The sequence below is a fragment of the Petromyzon marinus genome, chromosome 31 (assembly GCF_048934315.1).
Source record: "Petromyzon marinus isolate PM22_M1 ecotype Great Lakes invasive population chromosome 31, UKy_Petmar_22M1.pri1.0, whole genome shotgun sequence".
Lineage (NCBI taxonomy): Eukaryota > Metazoa > Chordata > Hyperoartia > Petromyzontiformes > Petromyzontidae > Petromyzon > Petromyzon marinus.
In genome coordinates, this window is record NC_133697.1 from 10,679,484 (window position 1) to 10,704,874 (window position 25,391).

Sequence of the window (25,391 nt, forward strand, 5' to 3'; positions counted from 1 at the left end):
AAGCACAGGTTTTGTCGATCAATCTTATTAAGCTTGAGAGTACCTTCAAAAGACAGTCGTAATCTGAACTTAAAGAACCCTTACCAGCAGCGCAATTTAGATTTATGCTGTTTTATAAATTCAATGGAAATGAAGACCATTATCTGCTCCAGGGCAGATTTTAAACTAAGCTAAGACAAGTATTTGCCACCTTCCTAAATACCTGAACACTGAATGTGCTAGCCCACCTTGAGGCCAAGCGGGGGCAAGCTAATACTGGACATGGCATGACGCATTTACATTTTAAGGCATGGTTTTCATTTGGAATAAGTGATTGCCTGCGAAAACATGTCAGCAACCATATAACTGTGAAACGCCCTGTACTGGTTATTTCCTTTTAAGGCCATCACCTTTCTTGGTTAATGAAAAATAAATGCCACTCAAGATGCCAGTTTCTCTAAATACACGATTTCAATAAAAATACACCAAAGGCCTGGATTTTCAAATTGTCTATTGCTTTTTTCTACCAAATGAAGCAGACCGATTTAAAATGAGAATATGTACTTAATCAGTGGGTCAATTTGACTTGCGAAGTGGATTCTGACATTTTAAATGCTTCTAGTTAAAAATCGGTTGTGCATTGCACTCAGGAATTCCATGCCTTATTGTTATTGCCAACATATAGTAAATGTGTTCATTTATTTACAAGTTGACTGAATGACCTTTACAGAGCACGGAGCATTATGCACTACACAATACAACCCTATACTGTTTATTTAGAGTATTCATCACAGGCTAGTGTCCCGTAACAAAGTGGCCCCTATTTCAATGGAGGGTTGCACAGAAACAATGCAAGTGAGCGCAAGAGAGAGCACAGTAACCTTCTAAACCATGCACTGCCAAAAGCGGGCTGGGACATCTGTGATCAGACTACGCGAGATGGTTCAAGGTCGACTTGATAACAAATTAAACAACTTATTTGGTTGAGGGTTTGTTGAGGGGTTGTGTACATAGTGGTTAAAAACAAGGGGGGCCCTTCATGATGAGGAAACCAGATGGTAAAAAAAGAAATGATTGCAAATTTGACGAACTTAGATAAGCTTGGACCTCATGAGTTGGCAAGGTACTTCCTATCCCCATAACCGCTGGAAATAAATAACACTGGGACACAAATCGTGATGGTGTTGAATCTTTTATCGTGACGGAGATTTGAGAAATGTTCAATTATAACCCGGTTACCATACAAACAGAAGCACAGGAACCCCTGGTTAGTCAGTGCGTTAACAAAGTGTCTTCACTTCAGCTCAAACATTCCTTAATTCGCTTTGCCATAAACATACATCTCAAAATAAATAAACCTATCCGTGACGTCAGCAACTTGGGAGTAAAGCACTCAAAAGCTGCCAAAAAATAAGCCGAGTCACCTTGCTTTAAGTTAACCAAAAAGTTGTTAATTTAATTAAATGGAAACTAAATAAAAACAAATAACGCACCTTCAAACTGCAACAGAAAAAAGGATCATGAGCATTATACATTTAAAAATGCCTATAAACAAAAACTACAGTGTTTATTATAATATACAATGTCATCTGGCTGAAGTATGCAATTTCATTAGGTAATATAGAAATACCTTAACAGTGATCACTGTGCACACACACAAGCTCTTTTTTACATTCATTAGTAATAATATTAATAGTTAATAGATCTAGAGGGTGGCCAACAACGCGCTCCATCCCACACATTTCACGCCTATGATTGTACTCGGAGAAGAAGCGCACTTTAAGGTTTAAATTTGTTACTATTGTGTGTTAAATACTGCTCACTGGCTTTATAAGCCCTAACGTTTAATTAGCACAGCAGACGGACGATGCATTAGCAGAACTTACAGAACACCCACGGAATGATTCAAAACTCCGGTCACTTAAGATCCTCAGTGCTCAAAACATAATTTTATATATTTATATATTGTATTCGAATCATATCTCAAACATATCTCAACTGGGTTTTATTTGTAACCTCTGTAACATATACATAAGCAGTAGTCACCATCGTTTCAGGGGTCCACGCACATACGAGCAACATTCACGCGCTCCACAAATTGTGTCAATGCAGTAGTTGTAGCTTGTGTATAATCTTATTTTATATATATCTGTGTCCATTTGAAGAATTGCCCCGGTAGCGAACACGTAGAGGCTTGTGACTCTACAGCGACACGCGCACTTTGTAAAAGTTTTGCTCGATTCCTTAGTCCACACGGCAAACGCATTTGCAAGCACAAGTCCCATGAATCCTGTAAACGTAAAACATGGTGGCGGCTTCTTTTGAAACGGATGGTTACTGCGTTGAGGGTTTTTTTACATGGGTTTCTCAGAAACATTTTTAGCAAGATTCCTTCATTTTCTGTTTTAGGTTGTTTATATTTGTTTGAACTTTTTTAAAAGATTAAATGTAAACCAATATTATCGTTGCTACCGTTAGGAGTGGTGATTTGCAGTAATCTTCTGTTTGGTGATGCTGCTCCTTGTCTGCGTTGAACATGTGCGGCTTTATACTGCTGTCTTTAAAGCTGAGAAGAGAATATTCTTCAGTATTTGACATCATTCACGGTCAACATCTTCACTTCCTCTTGAAACTTTCAAGAGGCTTTAATAGTCGACTGCTTCACACAAGAGAGAATTCTGCAAATGTATTTCAGCTGAAACTAAATCACGGAAATTTGCATGAAAAATAACAAACCATTACTTGACCAGGATATTGTTTTGAGAATTCTTCAGTTCAAGATCCTCCAACTTCTTCCACAACTCCTCCCTCTCCTCTTCCTTTTTCTTTTCACTATTACAAGCACAAACAATTGGTTTTAACAGAATGTTACCATACATGGCGAACTTCTGTTTGTATGTAAAAAGTCAAGTTTTGCAAAAATTAGGGAAAAAAGTTTGAAAGGTATTTTGCACCTATTTTGAGGCTAAAATTAAACCAGAATGTCTTGTGGCAAATGTGTTTGAGTAGCCTGAGGAAGCAAAGCACTGCTTGATTATCAGAACCCTCCCCAGTATTGAAGATTAGCTTTCAGGTGGACCTTCAATATGGCAACAACTTAAGCTTAGGAACATCACTATAAACAACTCAATTGTACTGCAACAGCTATGTGCAGTGCAGTTTGTGAAAACACAGTTCAACATAACTATTGGAAATGTAAAATTTTGTTAAAAGTAGGAAAGAATCAAACTTTTGGGTAAATTACATAAATAACAAAACATTGTTTTATTTGGCAACTACATATGCCTGCACTTGTAATTACAACATGGATAAGTATATTCATTTAAAAAATGAAAGACCCTCTCCCCACCTATTAACTACAGAAAACTCCAGCCCATGAAAAGTTTTGATATGTGCACATTTCTTGCCTATAGGTTTTAATGTGACCAACATTAGGACGCACTAGCTTCAGTCTTTAACGTATCCATCCATCCCGCGATCAGCATTAGGGAGCACGCACCGCTGCCGCTCGTTGTTGTAGGACGCCGTCAGTTCGCCAAACAGTTCGCAGTTCATGTCCATCATAGTCTTCATCACGTTGAAAATCAAACCTAAGATCGTCCTGCATGCAACACAGGTTGTCGAGGGTGGAAACACATTGAAGCGTCCACCTTGTTTCGAGTGGAGGCACAACAATACACATTGAAAGCAAGACAATAGCCAACTCGAACATCAACACCTGACCTCCTGCCATACTATATTTGCATTCCTGCCAACACGGTCCCAAGAGTATTTCTGGAAGAAAAATAACTTTTCCCTTGTCGAAGCAACACACACCCACGCATTCTGCGAGCACGGTAGCACTCAACTGGTTCCAGTGCTCTTTGGACATCTTGTACAGGTTGCCAAACATGATGGGAAGGATGACGTTGGAGTTCTCCTCGATGAGACTCAGGATGTACTCGTTGTTCCAGTAGTAAAGGGCACGCTCCGCCACCTAAAAAAGCACAATCACGTGAGAATAGACGTTACGTGGGAGACCAGTCGAAGCAGGACCTTATATAGAAACGCACCATTTCACACTGCACTAGGGGCAAGTCAACAGGCTCAAAAGAAAACATAAAAAAATACACGCTGTGAAATTAATTGTGCAATGAGCCACACCAATGTGGCTGAATATTATTTTTATTATGGAGAATCGATGATAAAAGTAAAAAAAAGTCATGTTATAAAATGTATTTTGAAATTCTGATCAGAGCATGAATGTTATGCCACCAAGCAAATTCAAGTGCCAGTGCAATGCAACATTATCTATGTTACAGATTTTAAGTACTGATTGCCACCACGAAGATGCTCTGCTGTAGGCGACTGACAAGGTTTCTAATAGTGTTTTCCTGGAAACACAAAGCAAAGTCAATCATGTTGGAAGAAAAGGCTCTTTAATGGGAAAAAATTTAACTAAAATAATTACTTGGAAATGTGGGCTAGCCACACAGCGAGATATCTGCTTGAAAAGCGGCTCCTGGATCTTCACGAACTGCGTCGGCTCAATAACGTCCAGGACCTCCTCCACCTCGCCCAGAAACATCACCTGTGGGCACAATAGGGGGGGGGGGTTATACAATGATGAGGCACTGTGTGCAACACATCACGCCAACAATGACCATAGACAAAATTCTTCATGGGGACCTTTCAACTAAACAATCAAAATATGTTTTTCTGTTATCATCAGCCATGGTCAGGGATTGGCAACCTGCGGCTAGAGGCGCATGCAGCTCTTTAAGGACTACTTCGTGACGTTATTTATTAAGGACTGTCTCATATTCACATGCATTGCGGCTCAAGAAATCGTTTTTTTACCAAATATAAAAAATGTCTCTTCTTGTTATTTTGGTTGCCCACCCCCTGGCCATGGGCAATCTACCGATGGATAAAGGCATCCCTAAGCTACTGCCATCTTTTAATCTTGCGATGTAGAATTCCACCTAACACATGCACACTAGCCAATTTCATTACTCCACATATCCTCAGGGGACATCCTCTCAAACGCTTCATTCCTTGGCTAGCCCTCTGTCATTATTCTCAACCACCGGCCATTATCCCTTCTTAGCGACGTGGCCTGCTCAATCCAACTTACTTTTCTTATGTTAGAATTATGTTCTCTAACCCATGCACTCTTCTTTTTGTTTCTGAAATAACTATAAATACAAGGTTACAATGTTTTCACATGGTCTGATGTGCCATTATAACACGTCACCAAATAAAAATGGCACAGTTTTTAAATTACCACCTGCAAGAGCTTTATCTGATGCACAGTTTCTACTGTTATAACAATGACTGGTGTTCCAAAAAAAAAGAAGTGGTACAAACCTCCTTCTGGCTGCAGGTCTTTGGCCAGTACTTCAACAGTCCCCTCACAACCTGAAAGACATCACCCATTGACCAATTGACTAAATAATACGCATTTAAAAATGTCTATTTTAATGCACCATTTCATCAGAAGTCAATCCATCAAACCTCAAGACTTACAATCTCGGTGAGGGTGGCATCTTTCTCCAAAAACTGCACCACGCAGTACGCCAACTATAGAAGAACAAAAAGAATCAACAGCCAGAACCAGGCACACCAAGGTGATTCAAATATATGCAGCAGAAATCTGATATATGAGAGAACAAAATTACATGCGGTGTATCTCTGACAAATAGGCCCTTGTGCAAACGGCCTTGACATTGATGGCCCCACCTGGGCATGGAAGAGGGAGAGGCCCCTGGCGGTGTGTAGTGGGAGAAGGACCCGCACCAGAAACTGCTTGTGCTCGGCCTTAAGCGGCAGAGCAAATCCATTGATTATGCTGCAAAGACATCGCCATGGGGGGAGGGGAACGAAGGGGGGGGGAAACAAGCAACAAAGAAACGTAAATGTCAGCTCCATACTTGTTGGTGTGTACGCTTTGAGCTGTTTACATAACGGTTCACCTCATTCCCCCCCCCTCTCCTTCCCCCTCGACGGGCTCTCTGGATACTTAAGCCTCTTAACGATGCTGGGGTAATTTCAGAATGTTGATCTCATTGCTGTAATCTAAAAGTCTTACTGGGCGTGCCCACGTTTTGTCGTCACGAGTGTTTCATATTCCCAGCCATCCTATATGTACTAATTCTTTTGTAATAATAATTTAAAGCATGCAAGTCTCTAATTGCTAAAATATATGACAAGATTATTAGTAAAACAAGGGACAAGTGCTGTGTTCTCATAACTTTAGCATATTTAGTCGAAGCAAACAACGTTGGCTTGAGGTTTGTTGGTTCTTGCGGTCGATAGTAATGCAGTGCTTATGTGGTGAAGCAATGCAGCAGGGACCGTAATTTAAAACAAAAACACAAATTTTACAGACATGTTTACATCGACACAGCCGGTGCCTCACGCAGGCAGGGCTGCCCTGCTCTCACCTTCCCAAAATCTCCAGCATTTCTCCCACGCCATTGAACCGCTCCGTTTCATATATGTACCTATGGAATGTACACATCGCTCATGATTATCGACAAGTTTAATCCCTTGGCACACTACACGCAAAGTTTTTGTGCCATTGGTATTCTAAAATACGTCGGAATCTCAAAATTAAATCCACACCTCCACAAAGTGCCAAGGGTAAGATAACAATGTGGAAATGCATTCATCATTGTCAACGTCACTGCACAGAGAACATCATGTTTACAGTACTTGCGCTTCACTTTTATTATCGTACTTAGATAAGCCATGTTTTCAGCTAAACCCAAATGCTATAACCCCTAGTTTTACAATGAATGTTCACCTCAGGCAGACCGCTCACCGTAAGAAAATGTTGTTGATCTGCTTGCGGATAAAGGCCCGAAGGCCCAAAAACTTCCCATAGATCCTGTGCAGGACCGTCTTGAGGAAATCCCGCTCACGCGGGTCCTCACTGTCAAACAGCTCCAGCAGCTGCCGGAAGAGCCCGAGCAAACAGTTTACTACAACCAAGGATGCATTTTCTCTGTCAGGTATGACAACACTGTATGAATCAGGTGGATATATATTCTTGGTTCTTTCGGTAAAGTCACGTTGAAGGGAAACAATAAAATATGTATAAAACAATAAAATTCTCACGACGTTTCGACTGCAACACAAGCAGTCATCATCAGGTGTGATCATCAGGTGTGATGATTGCTTGTGTTGCAGTCGAAACGTCGTGAGAATTTAATTGTTATATATATTTTATTATTTTATTGTTTCCCTTCAACGTGACTTTACCGAAAAGAACCAAGAATATGAATCACTGCAGTCACGAAAGCTTGAAATAAAAATTTAGGTAGATATAATTAAAAGTGAAGACGTCCAATGGAAATGATATCACTGTTGATACAATTTACATGTGTATGCAGTGTAATGTGTTGTCAGGCATGGAGATAATCTGATTGAGAGGGTGCAGGATTGCAATCTTTGTTTAAGCTGCAGTATGATTTCTGAAAGCAGTGCAGCTGTTCTCAAGGATGACGAGCAGGTAGATACAGAATCAAAGTGAATCGCTAACATAGTCAAGTACGAGGTTACATGCAAAGTAATAAAACGCAGTGCATTATTTGGAATTGTAAACTTTGCAGTTGTTTTTAATTAAATTATAACCTTATTGGATGTTTCAAATTATCAAAAGATGCATTTAAATAGTCGTCTGCTTGAATGTTGTAGCTTTACAGCATAAGTGCACAGGAGATAAATTGTGAACCCTTTAAAAATAAAAGCTATTTTGTTTTTCAATGTGAGATTTGAAGGACCTTTTAACTTGCCACTTCCATGTTTTATGGAAACATCTTAAATGGACAACTGTGCTTTCCACTTGAGGTCTTTCATTACTGACACCACCCAGTGTGCAGCGTATAATGGGGTACATTTAACCCAATTATATTTTAACACGCACCTATGATAAACTGAAACATCTGGGGGGGGGGAGGGGGCAACAAAAACATATCGTTTGCAATAAAAACTCAACTTAAAAAAAAAATACTGGTCCAACATGGCAAGCGGCCAGCATAATTGTGCCCAGCAACACGGCCCATTACCATCTCCACAAGAGCGCGTCTCCAACGCTTCGCCATCTATCACTCGACAGGCCAACGCTGTTATTTTAAGAAAGCCAGAACCATGGATGCCAACACTTTCGGTGCACCCCACACAATGTTTTTATAAAATTCAATGTGCCCAGTCTACCGCAGTTCAAGATCTGAAAACAGGAGCCTGCAGTTTTGCTGCGCATCGAGCTGCTTCATGTATCATACAGGAAAGAACACAGATTCAACTGTGACAGTGGGAAAACAGCAACTGTATGACTACGATCTTGTGGCAGAGGATGTCATGACCTCATTTTTAACACTACAGCCTAATTATGTCACACCTATTACTCTTGGGGAGGGTGTAAAAATGTCAAGTCTTTCAATGGTGAACATTTTTTTGCGAGATTTCTACACAAGCAGTCCCTATAACCTGATGATGGCAATTTCAGCAGTTGTCTGAAAATCATATATAAAACTCCTCTGCTATGTAACTGCCAACAAGGTGTGAAAGACAAGGGGATTGCAGGCCCTCACTCAGCTATAACACTCACCTGCAGTACAAACTTCTGGTCTATGTATTTCTTGGCAATGCTGGGTTGGAATTCCTGCTGTTCCAAAAACCTTAGAAAAAATTCATAGACGATCTAAGGAGAGGTTCATAGGAGACAAAAACAATGCAGGAGTGTGAGAAAGCGATGCAAAAGGCACAATTCAGTCCCCTTTAACGCAAACACATAGGGCAAACACACTCATTATATTTCGATTTAAAGCTTTCGTGACTGCAGGGATTCATCTTCTTGGTTCTTTCGGTAAAGTCACGTAGAATGGAAATAAAATAAAACATAATAAAATAAGATTAAAATGGAAATAAAATAATAAAACATAATAAAATAAGATTCTAAATAAGATTCTAATCTTATTTTATTATGTTTATTTTTTATTCTTTTATTTCCATTCTACGTGACTTTACCGAAAGAACCAAGACACTCATTATAATTTCGTATAATTTAACACAAACTTAATAAAGAAAAAATAACTCAATTTCTAATTTACATACATAAATACACTGCACTGTATCTGAAAAGGCATCCTCTGGTCTAACACCGTTTGGGACAAGGCTCAAAAGAAAGCTGTCTCTGGTGTGGACCAATCAGTTTCAAAGACAATGCATATATTATCAGAGTACTTTTTTGTTTGCATTCTGACCACAAGTATTGTGGTTAATGCAGACATGATTCCTTGAAAAAGGTTTTAGTTTGGTGTTTTAACATCTCAACACCTGTTTTGTTGCCAGAAAAAAGGGAAAAACCTATTATCATATTTTGGTACTGACAAAGGAGGTCCCATGATGTACACTGTATCTGTACTGTGCTGTAAATTCTCAAATGAACCCTACCACGAGGTATGATATTCAAACGTGCATGATGCCACGATGGGGACACCCCTACACAACAGTTGTCTAATCCAAGCCTAAAGCTGGAATTCCGGTGTTACACTCGGCAACTTACGTGTTGACAACTGGATTAAAAAAGCAGCATCCGAATGCCTTTCAGGATATGTCACTGTCAAGTATGCAAATAAATGGGAGGGTGACTTCACAGGGTGGTGGGGGGTGACTTGGACCTGCAAGTGAGGCCAGGACGCTTCCAGCGTAGGTTCATCCTCCTCTGGGTCAAACTCTGGATTCTCACTTGGCGGCAGGGTTCTGAAGATGTTGTACGCCACCTGGAGTAGACACACGGATACTTTTTTCAACAGCGGACTCAGACTTGATGTGATGGAGGGACATTTCACCACAGAGTCACAGAGCCATATGCAAAGAGACACTCGTTGGCAAATCAGGAATGTATTGAACCGTTTACAGTGACGAAAGAAGAATTGCGTATAATTCCATTTTGAAATTAGTAATAATTGCAGGGCAGTGATTCTGAAAGAAAAGCTATAAACCTCAATCACCGTCATTATTAGAAAAAACCTGCACATGCATTGGAATAGGAAAAAAAACACCCATCATACGAGCACTTCGGGGCATTCTAGGTAGCTGGAGAGCCATGTAGTTGGTCTTTTCACCAATTAGGATAACTTTTACCAGGTTGGTTGGTTTGATTTCAGATTGCCAAGTAATGGCAAAAGTAGGACAACAGTGCGATAGGATCAAAATCCATGTTTCAAAATTCCAATTACCACATTTAAAGTAACACTTCTTTCTATAGCTTTCCAAAAGCATAAAGTACACTATTTTACAATGACCATGATTCCATCTGTTTCAAAAAATGACAATTTTTTTACAAAAATTATTGGATGAAAGCAGTTATGTTTTTCTCACATTGGCTGGCATGCAATAACTTCTTCATAAAGGCATGACTATTCTTGGTTCTTTTGGTAAAGTCACACATGATGATTGCTTGTGTTGCAGTCGAAACGTCGTGAGAATTTTATTGTTTTATATTTTTATTATTTTATTGTTTCCCTTCTACGTGACTTTACCGAAAGAACCAAGAATATAAAGGCATTACTCTTCCCCCACACAATGAAATTGCATAAGTGCATCAAAAAAAGTAGGAGTCACTGTAAAGGAAACGTCGGTTATATTTAACAAAAAAAGGACGTGGCAGTCTCACTGTAGGCCATTTGAAAAGCTCAAAATGCGACATTGTTGACGCGTGTCCATTTTTATTTATTCGCATGGTCATAAAAATGTTTTTTTTTCAAATGTCAAAACATCTGCACAGGCCATGCTGAAAATCTCCTGCATCCACTTCAATGACTTCTATCAGAGCTGCTGACCATAACTTGTGCCAGTGTTTGAACCGTTTTACATTCTAAGAGTGAAAGTCTTACCTTAAAAGGACAAACCAAAAAAAAGGTAAGGAAATGGGTAGCAACCATGGCTCTATTATGTACAAATACACACATATGCAAGCACAGAGCAATGTGGGTTTAGTCTTGGTTTGTATACATGATCAGAACCAGTTTGTGAATGTATGAGGCATCTTTGCACAATGCTTTGTTCCTGCAGCATGTACTTTAATGCCACACTTTGAACTGTTACTCTGGGATGAGACAGCTGGTTTGCCATAATTAAAAAGTGGAGAAAAAAAACCTCAGTCTAATTGGGTCCTTTCTCACAAACAATGATGCATATATTTAATTTGACTTTGCTGCCACAAAGTTTTTCCACTGTGGCGCTGTGGAATCAAAGTGCCGTTTGGGCCCAGAAAAATGAAACAGAAAGAAAGGAGCCTGATGGGATCATGTCATTAAGACAGTAATTACATCACTACAATCAGCCTGACCATCTGCGTTTGTGAGATTAAGATTGATTATCATTTTCCAATTAAAAAATTGAATTACATCTATCAAATATTAGTCCAAAATTCACTCCGTTTGCTTTTGAATTAAGCCTCATTTATAACCTTATGCCTGATGGAGCTCTCATCCAGTTGGAAAAAATAGACGAAGAGAGGCGAGAGGAAACAACTCCTGCAAGGATGAGGTCATTATGTTAAGGACATAAGCAGGAAAGATGGAATGAGCAGAAGAGGAAATATTGGGCAGTAATCTATAATTAGTCAGGTGCAAAACTACCTTTTACACTTTGGCCTAGTCTCATTGAGCATGGGAAGTAATTTAGAGAATAGAAATATGAAGACGCATTTCCACAAAAGGCTGACAAATTACCGAATGTACAATGCATTATGAGAATAACCTGATGGTAATCACTTTCCTCAATTAACAAGAAGTGTATATAATCATATCTTTCATAAAAAAAGGTTTTTGGGTTAGATCGCGTTATATATAAATGTGTCGTAACTCTCCACCACCCGACATGGCCAATCAGCAAAAAAGTGTCACGTTGACAAAAGTAAAATAGTTCACTACTTTAGCCCACTGGTGTGTTGAAGAGTGAATCCACAACATTTAGTATGAGTACGACGTTTCGCTGGTAATTACATCCAGCATCATTGGGCAATTCGCCAGAATGGTAAAGCCCTCTCTTGCTCCCGGTCTTAAATAGAGCAGCAGGGCGACGTCATCATTTAACTCATTCAGGTGCAGTGATTTGAGGCGGAGGGGGGGTATTGTAATTATATAATCGATTGGTAATCAGTCAATGGTTATGATTAGTAATGAGTTGTAGATTAGTAATTAGTTGTAATGTGTTATTGTGATTATATGCTACGTTAGTAATCCGTTAATTAGTATGTGTTTCCCCTATAAGGAATTGTAATATGTATTATTTAATAATACGCTTCCAAGCCGCGTTAAGCCTGTAGCTGTCAGAGCGATTAAAGTTATTTCTATTTCTCTCAATTTCAATGGATTCTATAATTAGTCTTTGCCAGTAATAAATAGTTTTACACAACACTTCAACGTTATCAAAATCAATTGAGTGTCCTTGTTGACAAGCATGTTCTGTCACTGCCGACAGTTGTGTTTGAGAATGTAATATTTCTTTAGTGTTCTTTTAGTCTTATGCTGATGTTACGTCCCGTCTGTCCAATATAGCATCTGCCACAAACAATTAATCTGATATACACCTTGTTGATAATTTAGGTAATTCGTCTTTAGTGCAAGATACTAGTTTTTGAATTGTGTACTGTACAAATCTTACTGTAATGTTTTGCTTTTGCAAAACACGGGCTAATTTGTCAGTTACTCCTGAGATATATGGAATTTTTATTGTTTTAACAGTCTGATCGCTTTCAGCAGTGCTTTGCGATCGTGATTTGGCATTCAGTGCTGTTAATTTCAGTATTATTGTATCCATTCTGTCGTAATGCTTCTTTAACGTGTTTGATCTCTCTCACTAGACTTTCACCATCTGACACTGTTTTAGCCCGATGTAAGAGCGTCTTGATAAGAGAGGATTTCTGAGCTGGACGATGATGCGAATCTGCATTCAGATAGGCATCAGTGTGCGTTTGCTTTCTGTAAACGCTGTGTTATTTTACCGTTTAGGCCATGTCCAAGCAAAATATCTAGGAACGGGAGTGTGTTATTCACCGCCATATCCTTGGTGAACTGGATGGCCGGGTTTTGTGCATTGAGATGATTTAGAAAATCATTAAGTTTATCTGTACCATGTGGCCAGACAACCAAAGTGTCATCCACATATCTAAGCCAAAAAAATGGTTTTAATGTGCTCGAGGCAAGTGCTCTTATTTCAAAGTTTTTCATGTGTTATTTAAACAATGATCAGCAAGTTTCAGAATATCTTTTGGTAAACCTGTATTCTTTACTAGTGTATAAAGTAATTTAAGCGATTCGTTCACTGGAACCTTAGTGAACAGAGAAATCACATCAAAACTTACCAGAATATCATTAGGATTAAGTTTAATATCTTTAATCACATTCACAAGATGTTCTGAATTTTTTATGAATGACGATGTCCTACCGATGTAGGGCTGTATTTGTTTAGTTATATATTTTGCTAATTTATATGTGGCAGAGCCAATTGTACTGACTATGGGTCGAAATGGGATGCCGATTTTATGAATCTTTGGTAGCCCATACAGTCTAGGTAGTTTTGAGGCCCTTGGCTTAATTTGGTATTGCTCATTCTTAGGGATTAATGATTTTGCAATTATTGCAGTAGTCTTACGTTCTAAAGTATTAGTTGGATCTTGTTTAATTTTAATGTAGGTACTTTCCTCTAGTAAATTTCTAATTGTATTATCATAATCGGCTCGTGACATCACTACAGTAGTGCGGCCTTTATCAGCTGCCAGGATTTGGATATCTTTATTTACTCGGAGCTCTCTTAAGGCTTTTGCTTCGTTAGAGCTAATATTTACTTTTGGAATTTTGCTATTCTCGATACCATAACACAACAATGAAGCATGCACATGTTATTAAAATGTATGACAAAAAGCTTCAATATATTTTACTACCATTCCTCATTGCAATTACACCATTAACTGATGCAGCTTTGTTGACACAGCAACTACATATATGCAATGTTTTTTTTTACAATTTAAGGTTAGGCGCCTTCCCTTGGTGGCCTACATTACAAAAGTGTGAAAATGGGATGGCAAAGAGCAATGAGCCTTGCATTCTAAGTGCCGTTCAAATAGCACATTGTTTGACTGTGGCTATTCTGAGAGGTCCACCAAGGCAATTAGTAAAAATTTTCCTGAAAAACTGCTTTATTGCTTTCATTCACAACTGTCGATTGAGGGGAGCTAGGTTGGTTTCAGCTTCGCTTAAGCCCGGCAATAATTCATACACAAAAGCGCAGTGAAGTACAGATTCCCGTGTGTGCAGAATATGGCGTAACGGGTACGAGATAGCAGCCACCATAGCGACTGCACAAGTTTAAATGTCACGCATCACCATAGCCGACAGTGTGTTAAATAGGCACATCAGGATGCAAGCTGTCACTCATTTCCAATGTTTCAATGAGTTATCACAATGTGGTGAAAGCCTTTAAAAGAGTCGATTGTTTTTTTGTCTTGATTGTGTATGTATTGCCCGACTTATTTACATTGCGCATCTCATTTGTACGCCTGCTTTGATTGCACTGTCTTGTTGATTACAACCACTAGCCCATAGAAGAAATAATACTTTTTACATGCACAATTTTACACACTATCGCAAGTATAAAATCAATGTCAATCCATGAATTGTTACATCCCTAGTGTTAAACCATCTTTCCCCTTTGCTTTAATATGGCAGATGACATTGCAAACCATTTACTTTGTCCTTATGGCCAAATATGGCCAAGTTGTTTTTTACTCAGTAATTTTTTTTTACTAAAAAAAGCATGGTCCCAACATGAAAACAAATTTTCCACATGGGCTAAAAAGAGTGGCTTCATGGGCCAAGTACGTAACAGGACCCGATTATCTGCAATTGAGTAATGAATGTGTGCCAAAGTACAAGTATTTCATTTCTTTGTTTAATATGTTCACTATAAATGTTAACATCTGGTGGAAAACTAAAAGCACGATTTGGCTTGACACAGGGAATCAAAGTCTCCTCTTGCTGAATTTTGAAAGTACGCTATGCTCTGCATACACTTGGAAAGCTTCTTTCCAAGCGTCCATTTAATAGTACAAAGGCATGCAACAGCAGGCCATCTGTTACTGGCAGAAAAAGCCATCAAATCAATATTTAAGCAGGGGATTTTTTTGCTGTAGGTTTGTAAAACAGCACTGCTAAGCAAAACAAAAAGGCTTTCTTGTACAAAATATATACCAATAAAGTCAATGCTGATTACTAGCTTTTCTAATGGTAAACAAGTAGTAAGGGCAACATAATTAAAGTTATGTTGATTACATTTTAAAACATTCTTTGGAAGATAACGACACACTAAATTTTTACCTGCAAAATGTACACTTCAAGTGATCTGAAAACATCAAAGCATTTGTACCCTTTAACAATCCCACAACCATTACATTCAGAGAGGCATCAGTCGCCCTTTTAAAAATGGGAATGTTTTTCACCCCCCCCCCCCCCCAACAAATGCACAACAAAAACGAGAAGGGAAAATGCACTTTAGTAAACTGTGGTTTCAACGTAGGCAGCCACCACGAGTGAGCTAGGCATATGTGGGCGAGGTGTGGTCAGCAGCAGGTCGTTCTCGCAGCGTAACAAACTCGTTATCTCAATATGCACTGCTCTTGGCTCGCTTCCGGCATTTTGCTTTCGCCTTGGGTGTCTGGCCTGATAATCATTGTTGCAAATTCAACTCCCACATTTCACATTAGCCCGTGGTTTGTATGTGTGAACTTTCCCAGAAACAGATCTTTGCTCTAAGCCCAGAACCATTTTGAGGGCAACTTTCGCTTAATTCCATGCAGTCCTTGACCAAGTTCACACCATTATAATGCGAGGCATAAGTAGATATTTTGACACTCTAAACCATCATGCCATGATTTATCAACTACAGTATGAAGGCCTCTTCTTCACTGTCACCAACTCTCACGGTCTTGAGTTGCCACAACCCATTTGACTCCTGCACAAGCAGATCTTTTCACTCCATTTCTGTGGCAGTTGTTCTCACAGGCTTGTTATCTCCTTTGACTACTTTTCTGTCACGTCTCCTTTCCAACAACCACTCATTGTCCTTAACAATCAATATTACATCTGATTGTTCCTTGATCCATGAGTACATCATTGTTTCTCTGAATAATTCCAAGCAAGCACCTCCATTCTTGTTTGCAAGCTTTTCAGTTTTTATTCCATTTTATTTATCATCGTGCATGTTTCAAATCCATGTGTAATTGTAGATAATGGACATTTATTGAAAACTTACTTTTGTAGATGCAATGGTATGTTGTTTATCTCCCTGCCCGACTCTGCTGTGGGTGGGTTGGTTGCTATAGGAGTTGATATTGCATTGGTAAACTGTTGAAGTGGCTGTGAATATTGTCATGATTACTGAACTATAGTTGCAGCTTTTGCCAGAGTAGTGACTGCAGTAATTATTCTTGAAGTGAACTACGATTGGGGATGGTTGCTGTGGTGGTTAACATGTTGCCATTATTGCTGTCATGAACATTAGTCCGTGTGCTGTAATAGTAGGTTGTGGTATAAGTTGCTACTGTAGTTGACAATTGCTGTAGGTATTGTGATTGTGGTATTAGACTACTATGGACTGTAGTTGCTATAGTAAATACCTGTAGTAGTTGTGCCAGTAGTATTATTTTCGTGAAATATATAGTTACAGCCTTACAGAAGCAGCACTGCAACAGTTAGCTGCCAAAGGAATCATTATTTTAGTAGCTTGTTGCTGTTGAGATTGCATTGGTTGTTACTGTAGTATACTGACTGTAGTTGCAGTTTTGCTCTGTTAGTGAATAACTATGGTGGTTGTTTTGTGTGTAAATTATGAATAAAGTATTGCTGTAATTGGTCGAGCTGCCTATGTGATCATGGTCATGTTGTGTCACATTTACATTCCCCTGTTGGTTTGGTATCTTTACCAACCCGCACAAAACAGCATGGTGAGGTATGGTCAAACAAACCCCCCAAACCTAACCACAACCTGCAGTTTCAGTGCCCAGCAGTTATGGATCCACCGGCCATGGCATTTGGCTGGAAAGCTGACGCAGCAGGGAGTGCTACCAATTGGACCACTTAAGGATTTTACCATTGCTGGACTATGGCACTCTAATAACGATTATAAATATCCAACAGGCAAACCTATTGAACCCTAAGAATCGTACATAGGAACTCTTACATAACATGAAAACTCAATGCTGCTTTTTCTGCGTGGCAGCGTGACCTTGCAAAGATCGTACCACTTCGAATGCACAGGCTCGCGGTCATAAAATACAAAATTTCATGCACACAAACGCACACAATAATGTAATGTTATCCTCAGGGCTAATGTACTTCCACCACATGTTATCTGGAATGTGGCAAGCTTCTGGGACACCTAAATGCACAATGAACTGCGCTTGCACGCAATACTGAAACTTTCATTTAATAAATATGCAGTGTTCGGCGGCAAGAATGGAACTTGTAATTCAATCAAGGATCAAATTGCAACAACACGGTGTGGAGCAAAACCAGACAGTTCCAGTCTCCCAGAGTGTAGGGGTCATGGTTTAGCAAAAGATTTACTGGGAACAGCATGGTCAAAGCTATCGAAATCTTAATTAACTCCAGTGGACTCGCTTGTCTTGGGGTGCTCCAAAACAGGGCCGCCACACACACTTTACTCGCTATTGTGTGGCAGAGAATAAAACTCACACAGCAAGCACGACAACAACACTTTAGGACAACAGGCAGCGCAACGATGGACGCCACAATTTTGGCTGCAGGCTCTGCCGCAGTGCCAGAATTTTGAGCCTCTGCCAAGAGCAAACAGCAGCTCTAAATCTCTCGTTTCCCATTCAATGCCTGCCATTACATAAACAGCGACCACAGTGCCTTGTACAATGCAAAATCTAAAGTTACTGCTCGATTACGTTGCTGTAAGTTATTTGTGTTTTTTTTACAGAATGTGTAAAGTGACCCATTCCACTGAAAGCTTGCAATACGCCTTTCAAATTCTGACCCCTTCTTGACCTCTCTGGAGCTTTCAGAGTAAATCAATAATGAGCCTCTCATTGCATCGTGGGATGAACCATGGTGGACATCTGCCTCTGAAATATTTTACAACGCAAATTCACGCACTCATCACTACTTTACTTCCATTACAAGACCATGAATATTTTGTACTTTGTACAAGTGAATTTGTAATAAAAACATAAATACTGTTTATAACCAAGGACGTCATGCCAACAGAATTGAAGTGTACATAGCTTTCAATTGGTGAACATCACTCACTGTGCAAAATATTTATTGTATTTTTATATTTACAAAGTGACCATGGGAACATCAAGTACTCTATTTTAATTGGATGGCCACTGCCTGCTTTTAAGAGCAGAAATTACTACACAAACTTGGTCAGACAAATGTTAGTACATTACTTTTTCACTAAAATCAAGTAGACGATATTTTCTGGTTATTTCTACAAGGTATGATACTGTAACAATAGTACAGGAAAACCTCGCTGAACAGGGTTTATCTCACGCACATGTGACCTTTAAACAGTTGATTTCTTGAAGTCCGTTTCAATAACACAGGGGTGATGTTTCAGCGATACATAATTTGCCACTGCTAACATAGTTATTAGATTGGCTTGCGAGAGGTGAGAGTGCTGCATCAGTTTGAAGGTACTTTGGGGTGTGAATGAATCGACTGTGAGAACGATTTATTTACATGTTTTTTGTGTATGTTTCTTGTGTGATAATGTTACATACTGGTCTCAACATGCTCACACACAACACAAATATTCACACATTGCCGCCTGCATCGAGCCGTTCACTCCTTGAAAACGTCAGTCATACGGACGCCTAGATGGCCAATCATTTACGTTCAAGTAACAGTGCTAGGATCGAGCGTCAGGCCCGAAATACAGTGTCAGGGGCGAGCGTTGGACGTGAGAGCCGCGGTGTGGGAAGAGCAATGGAGTCAGCAGTTTTGTGTTAAGGTAAAACTTAAAGAAATGGAAAGTGACTCAGCATCTTTTATTACAATTACAAGGACAGAAATGATTTAGAAGTAGTTCAACAACGATCATTTCGGACCGAATCGCGCAACTCTCTTTTTCCCATAAAGTCTATTATTTGTTGAGGATGGTTTTGCCCAAAACGGCATTTTCCAGGAATGTAACCCCCATATTCGGCGAGGTCTTCCTGTGTATCCAACTTAAATGCATCAGGACATTTACATTCACCACATTAATATCGACTCGGCTCTTGAGACTCATACGATTGAGGAAAACAATAAATACTCTTTCCAAAAATCACAGTTCTAATTGATTGCCAGATTCCTAGATTGGCCATACAATCAGTTCTGTGAACGCAAACATCTCAATGAAAGGGTGGCCAATGGACACAGGATGGGTACTCACCATGCGGATGATATCCGGGTAGACGGACTCTGTGAGCACCCCACGCCCTGCCGTGATGTAGTCCACCAACTCGTTAAGCGCAGCGCGCTTAATTTCCTTGCCCTTGAGGTCTGACACGGAGTCCAGGAAGTCGAAGATGACGCAGCACTGCTGCAGCTTCTTGCAGAATAGCTCCTCCTGCTCCGACGCTGGGGTGTCTGTGGACACGGGTCATGGATGCAGGCAATGAAATTGTGCGGCAGCACCAAACAAACCTCCAACCAAATTACTGCACCTTCCTCCGTGTAGGAACAGCAGACGCAGGCACCAATAAATGCTCAGTGTACATGTCCTGAATAATGTGTTTTTTATGTTGCTGCTAGAAATTTAAGATTTAAAATGTATAAATTCGAGGAATTTGTATAAAGCCTATAATCCACCGTGTGCCAACCTCGTATGCTCCGGTCACATCACGATTCAACAACCAAAAATGTTTGTTTTCATTGCCCAGTATAAAATACGGTTTCCTTCAGAACAGCAGTTGCCTCCTTTTTCAACTCTCAGAAAAAGGTTCTAATGTATGCAACATTGCTTGAAAGTTCATATAAACCGCAGCACCACTGTAATAGCCTGTTTTTAAATGTTTCCACTGCTTACGTCGGTTTTAAGACACCATTATTTCCGAATGCCTAAAAGGCCTCTCCTGGATTAACAATTAATGTATTTAGCAAACAAGCCATTACTGTAGTGAGACCAAGTGTGTATACACTGTATTAATCTGAAGTTGACGCAATTTAATGTTCATCAATTACAAGTAAAAATGTCAAACCATTATTGAATACTGTACAAATATTAATGCATTAAAGATTAAGCCATTCGTTTGTACGGTTTAAAATCAAAAGACACGTGCACTACAAAAGTGAAAGCAAAAAAAGTACACACATTTTTTGGTCATTGGGATTTTTAAAACACCCAGTCCATTTTCAATGCCAACCTCATGGTTTTCCACAGTAAAGTGCCATGACATTTCCATCTCATGAGGGCAGATATGTTCTGATAGGTGCAAAAAATGTGAGGCCTACAAAGCTTGGCTGTACACATTCGCCCATCCGATTACAGTTAATGTTTTAGGTAATGGCATAACGCTCGTAATACTGTCCAACGCAGAAGCATTTAGTGGCTTTCATTTACTGCAAGGGATCAAGTCTCTGCCATGCACTGGTACTGTACATGACAGGCTTATTTTAGCCTTCTAACACCAGCAATGCAGGTTGCTTTTAGCGTAGCCTATTTAAACGTGTAAAAGACAGACTGAATTTTTGCCAATAAAATGTACCCTTGAGTGGAATGTGCATCTTATGACCATCAATGTGGGCTTGAACACGAAACACAATGAATCATTCGAACAAATCTGAGGCTTAAGTTTACTGGGCTCTATCACACTGGTGCATTTTTCATACCATAGCTGCGGCGATGTAAACAATGGAGATGTTAGGCAGAATGCATTGTCCTTACAGTTTACTACGACTTCAATTACCACATACATCATCTGCAAACGTTTATAAAACGTGAGGCACTGCGAAATGAGCAATTACCTAGTACAGTATATATTAAACTTTGCACATTTACATTAGATTCCAAATTGCCATTCATTGCAACACACATGTTTATGACAGTGGGTGGCATGAAGGTTAGTGCCTCAAATTGGTCCATTTGAAGGGTTTGGCATCAAAAAGAAAACGGGATTATTTACTTAATGTCAGATAAAAATAAACTGATGCCACTCCTACGCTGTTTAATGTGTTTATTTTAGCGATCAACCTAAACACAGCAGAGCAAGAGAATTCTTCGGTTAACCCCGGAGACCAACCTTTTAGTCGAGTTCATGTTTGATGCATGGATTAGGACAGTAGCTCTGCAGTGCACAGTCATCAGTACCAAAACCGACAGGCCAAGGCAATAGATGCGTTGCACCAACGGCAAAAAAGGTATCTGGATTACCAATGCCGACTGTATTAAATAATTGATAAGGGCAGAAAAATCCTTACGTTGGCCAGTGTCGCGCTTATAACTGGGCTTGGCCATTTTGAATAACCTACAAATAACTCCCGTGAACCCCCCTGATTTGGATTCAACACAGCAGGAACTAAACTAGCAATGTCATATTTTGCATGCTTCTCCGTTTCTCAGCGAGCTGGCCTGCTGCGTCAACGGCCTGCAGGACACAAACGAGCGTCCATGAGCTTGCCCTTGTGGGTGCTGTCAACAGTGCCCCATATACCAATACTCATTTGCTGTACTGTGTTGTGCACTAATTGTGGCAATACAACACCGCTAATTGTGGCAATACAATTTGCTATCCAAGTTTCTACCCAGTGCATTCTGCCCCACGGTCCTCATGCGTTTTCTCCCATCTGTCTTGGTCCTTGCTATTCCAGGCACAGGATTGCATAATTTACCTCATGTATAAAATGCTGTTCTGCCAATAACCACCTTTAAAGTTCCAAAATTCGGTATGCCCCCAAGCATACCTCACCGCTACCCCCTTAACCTGTGCTGCCCCTGTACTTGCAATGAACAAGGCCTTAATTTGCACGTCCTCCTAAGTGCTGGAAATTTCTGCACAAAGATTGTCCTGTACGCTCATGCTTACTCATCCAGAGGCAGAAGCTTACATGTAGTCAGTCGTGCACTGCCTACTGGTTCCATATTTCTTAATCCCTCAGAAACCCAACCAATCACAAAACCTCTCCACAACCAACACCCCAGTGGCACAAAAAAAACTACACACACTCGACGCTCCTCTCTTGAAAGCTATCTTCCACATTAAATCTAGCATTGTATGCAATGATCTCTCCCCTTAAAATGGCTGCCCATCCCCAGAGGTATGAGGAAAAAAAGATTTACCATTTTACATAAAAATGCCCATATGTCTCAGTGACCCTATTAAAATAGAGCCTGTACCCACATCTGCCTCCAGCATATACAAACCACTAAGCAAGCCACGCGACATATCTATTCCCTCTCCAGCTCCCACAACCCATCACCATTTAACTATCAACATCACTATCCATCCCCCACATCATTGCCCTCAATCGCAACTGCCCTTGTCAAGTACCCTGGCTCCAAGCCATTTATCCTCGCAAACTCCTCTACCAGGCACTTTCTCACCACCCCTCCACCTCGGTATATTCCACTGGGATACCTCCAGGGCAGAAGCCACCATCTTTCCTAAATACACTCCCATTCCATCAGGGACAACAACACACCATGCTGGGCCGAGTTGCCCTACTATCCTGCAAGTACGACATAACCCGCACCACAAAATAACTCTAATCCCAATCTTCTCATGAAAACCAAGCCTGAGAGACCACATAACCCAAGGTGCTCAACAGCCTCCATTAAAACCCACTCAGGACACCCAGTCAGAATGGCACTGTATTTCGAGCCCCCCTTCAGAGGTAGGCTAGGCAATAGTACAGCAATGGCTATAATCCATCTGTGCAGGGCTTTGCGTTATCCTCTCACACGTTGGTTATCTACAGGTATCCCAATATTTGCCACAAACAAAACATGTACAGTATATGTGGAATTGATTAATATTTTCAAAAGCAGGTCCCCTCCTGAGAAAACTCGAGAATCAACTCACCAGATGAACAGCATTTTGATTGTAAAAATTTCCCCTAAATGTAAACATTTCCATTCTCCCACGCGTAAACCCCCTGCGAAGAGAATTAAAACCCAAAAAAACTAAATCAATCCAGATCGCTCCAACCTGAAACCCTTATTACTTACAACTGCGTGGACCTGGATGGAGATAATCCATGGCTACCCAACCTCAATCCCAAACACCCACACCAAAACCACACCGAAGGTAATACGATACCCTTTTCCTGCAAAGCCCGAATTCCAATACAGTACTCGATTTCTAGAGGCTTCTACTTGGGATGTTTGGCAGGTCTCCGCGCCTCAAGCTCCCTCCAACCCATCCCAAAGCCTCCGCTGCTCAAACCTCCACACTCGATGCTTACGGTTTTGCCAGCCACAACTAACGAACCATCCGTGGTAATTGACCATTGCCTACTTAAAAGTGTTATTGTCGGTGACATCTCAGGATGCATAGTTAACATTTAACATGTAACAAAATATCACCGCCAATTCGTGGCAAAATGTTTCGACAGCCCGTCAAAACGCACAGGTCCGAATCCCAACACTCACCAACCAGTGGCATGAGTGTGGTTGGGCATGGACCCTGGGGGTCTTGGTGGAAGGAATGAAAATGTTGCTCCCCACCCACCCTTTGTCCAATTCAATGCCCCCCACCCACCCCAAACGTCTCCGTTAGGTAGGCCTGTGGCACCTGGGCCACCCCCTGGGCCACCCCCCCACCCTTACCCTTGTCCATGGGTGCCTCCCGGGGGAGGCAGATGCAACCATCCTTCCCCGTACACGCGACCGGGCCCGGCTTAACGGGGCCCCCCCCCCCCAACTTTCGATTTCACCGACCAGCTACGCACTCACCCGCGAGCGCGGGCAGCGGCGCGAGCTCGAGGTGAGCTCGCGTGCGAAACTGCGACGATCCCTGCGAGCGTCGAGCGCGTCCGGCCCTCCGCAGGGAGCGCCGGCTGAAGCCGTCCACCTTCTCCGCCGCCGTGGCCGTGGCCGACATCATCTTGCCGCCCCCGAGCTCATACAGCGCGGCAAGCCGCTTCTTCCGTCGGGCGAGAGCTTTTGCTTTTTTGCCTGCTTTTGCCTTCCTCCCCCCACCCACCCACCACCAAACCCACCCACCACCAAACCCACCCACCAACACGCGCGCGCGCTTCTCGTCGAGCGCCCTTGTCCAAAAGGTGTCGTCGATGTTTGTCGGCGAGGCAAAACAAGAAGAATGTGGCGGCCCCCTTGTGGCTGGGCTGGGCTGGCGAGGGCGGAAATGGCGAAAGGCAGCACCGGGAAGTCGAGGCAGAGTGGTGGGTGGTAGTGGTGGGTGGTGGTGGGTGGGTGGTAGTGGTGGGGGGGGACACCCACTGCAGTCAAGGAGATGATGGTGGTGGAGGAGGAACCCTTCCTCTCTCTTTACTTCTTGTGATATTTTATTTTATGCGAAACGTAAAAAAATTGCGTTTTCTTATTTTGCGCGATTTTATAGTGTGTCTTCGCCGTTTTGTCCCCTATAGTTTTATTTTACGTAGAGCTGGGTTTTTTTTTTACAAGATTCTTCGCGTAAATTGTTGTTTTTCTACATGCGCCGATTGCTTTGACACAACAAAAATCTATTTTTTACCGGCACGTTTATAATTTACATTTATTGTACATATTTTACAAAACCAGCTAAATTACAGTGAAGCCACTAAATGTATTTTTTTTACATCCGTTAGTCATAAAGCACAAAAATACGTACAATCGAAGCAAAATTACAAACAGGTCAAGGAATCGGAATTAAGAACTTATTTCTATCGAGTCGTTAACGTGAGGCAAAATTTTGCTTCCTATTTTACTCACAAATTATTTCGGCTTCGCTGTTATAAATCCCTTCCGGCAAACATTGTCAGCGAATAGCGGCCATATTATGTTTAAAAATAATAAATAAAAATGTCTAAATATTACTTATAACGGCATGCGTTCGACGCGTTAGTAAATCGGATGAGAGAAACGTAGGCGATTGGTTTCGAACCGAATAGTAACGAAATAATGAACTATAAATTCTATTTACGGGCGCGGAACGGGAAAGAAATTTTTTTTCGCGGGAAACCGCCCCTCGGCAAACCGCCGTCGTCTCGCGCTCGCTGCTCTCGACGTCTCGCGCGCGCCTCGCTTCCCCTTCCAGCCCCCCTCAACCCCTCCCCTCTCACCCCTCCCCTCTCCCCCCTCAACCCCCCCCCTCAATCTCACCCCTCAACAATGCCCCCCTCCCTCTTCCCCCTCCCTCTCCCCCCTCCCTCTCCCCCCTCCCTCTTGCCCCTCCCCCTCAATCCTCTTCT

The 25,391-nt window shown here is 41.1% G+C and overlaps 1 protein-coding gene across 3 annotated transcripts; it reads right to left on the reverse strand.

Annotated features, from left to right (window-relative positions):
- Positions 1-1,155: 1,155 nt before the first annotated feature.
- Positions 1,156-25,250, reverse strand: LOC116947830 (serine/threonine-protein phosphatase 2A 56 kDa regulatory subunit alpha isoform-like). 3 transcript variants are annotated; one of them, XM_032964018.2, is made up of 13 exons: positions 23,932-25,250; positions 19,432-19,628; positions 9,645-9,746; positions 8,573-8,665; positions 6,785-6,915; positions 6,405-6,464; positions 5,701-5,809; positions 5,488-5,541; positions 5,329-5,379; positions 4,430-4,549; positions 3,828-3,955; positions 3,422-3,580; positions 1,156-2,811 (listed from the first exon to the last, which is right to left on the reverse strand). In XM_032964018.2, exons 1-12 carry the CDS (start codon positions 24,080-24,082, stop codon positions 3,427-3,429), a joined length of 1,350 nt encoding a protein of 449 aa, XP_032819909.1. In that variant the 5' UTR covers positions 24,083-25,250; the 3' UTR covers positions 1,156-2,811; positions 3,422-3,426. The 3 variants fall into 3 exon arrangements, with proteins under 3 accessions (XP_032819909.1, XP_032819908.1, XP_032819907.1); XM_032964017.2 differs by having other exon boundaries at positions 3,387-3,580; XM_032964016.2 differs by having other exon boundaries at positions 3,479-3,580; positions 23,932-25,249.
- Between the last annotated feature and the right edge of the window lie 141 nt (positions 25,251-25,391).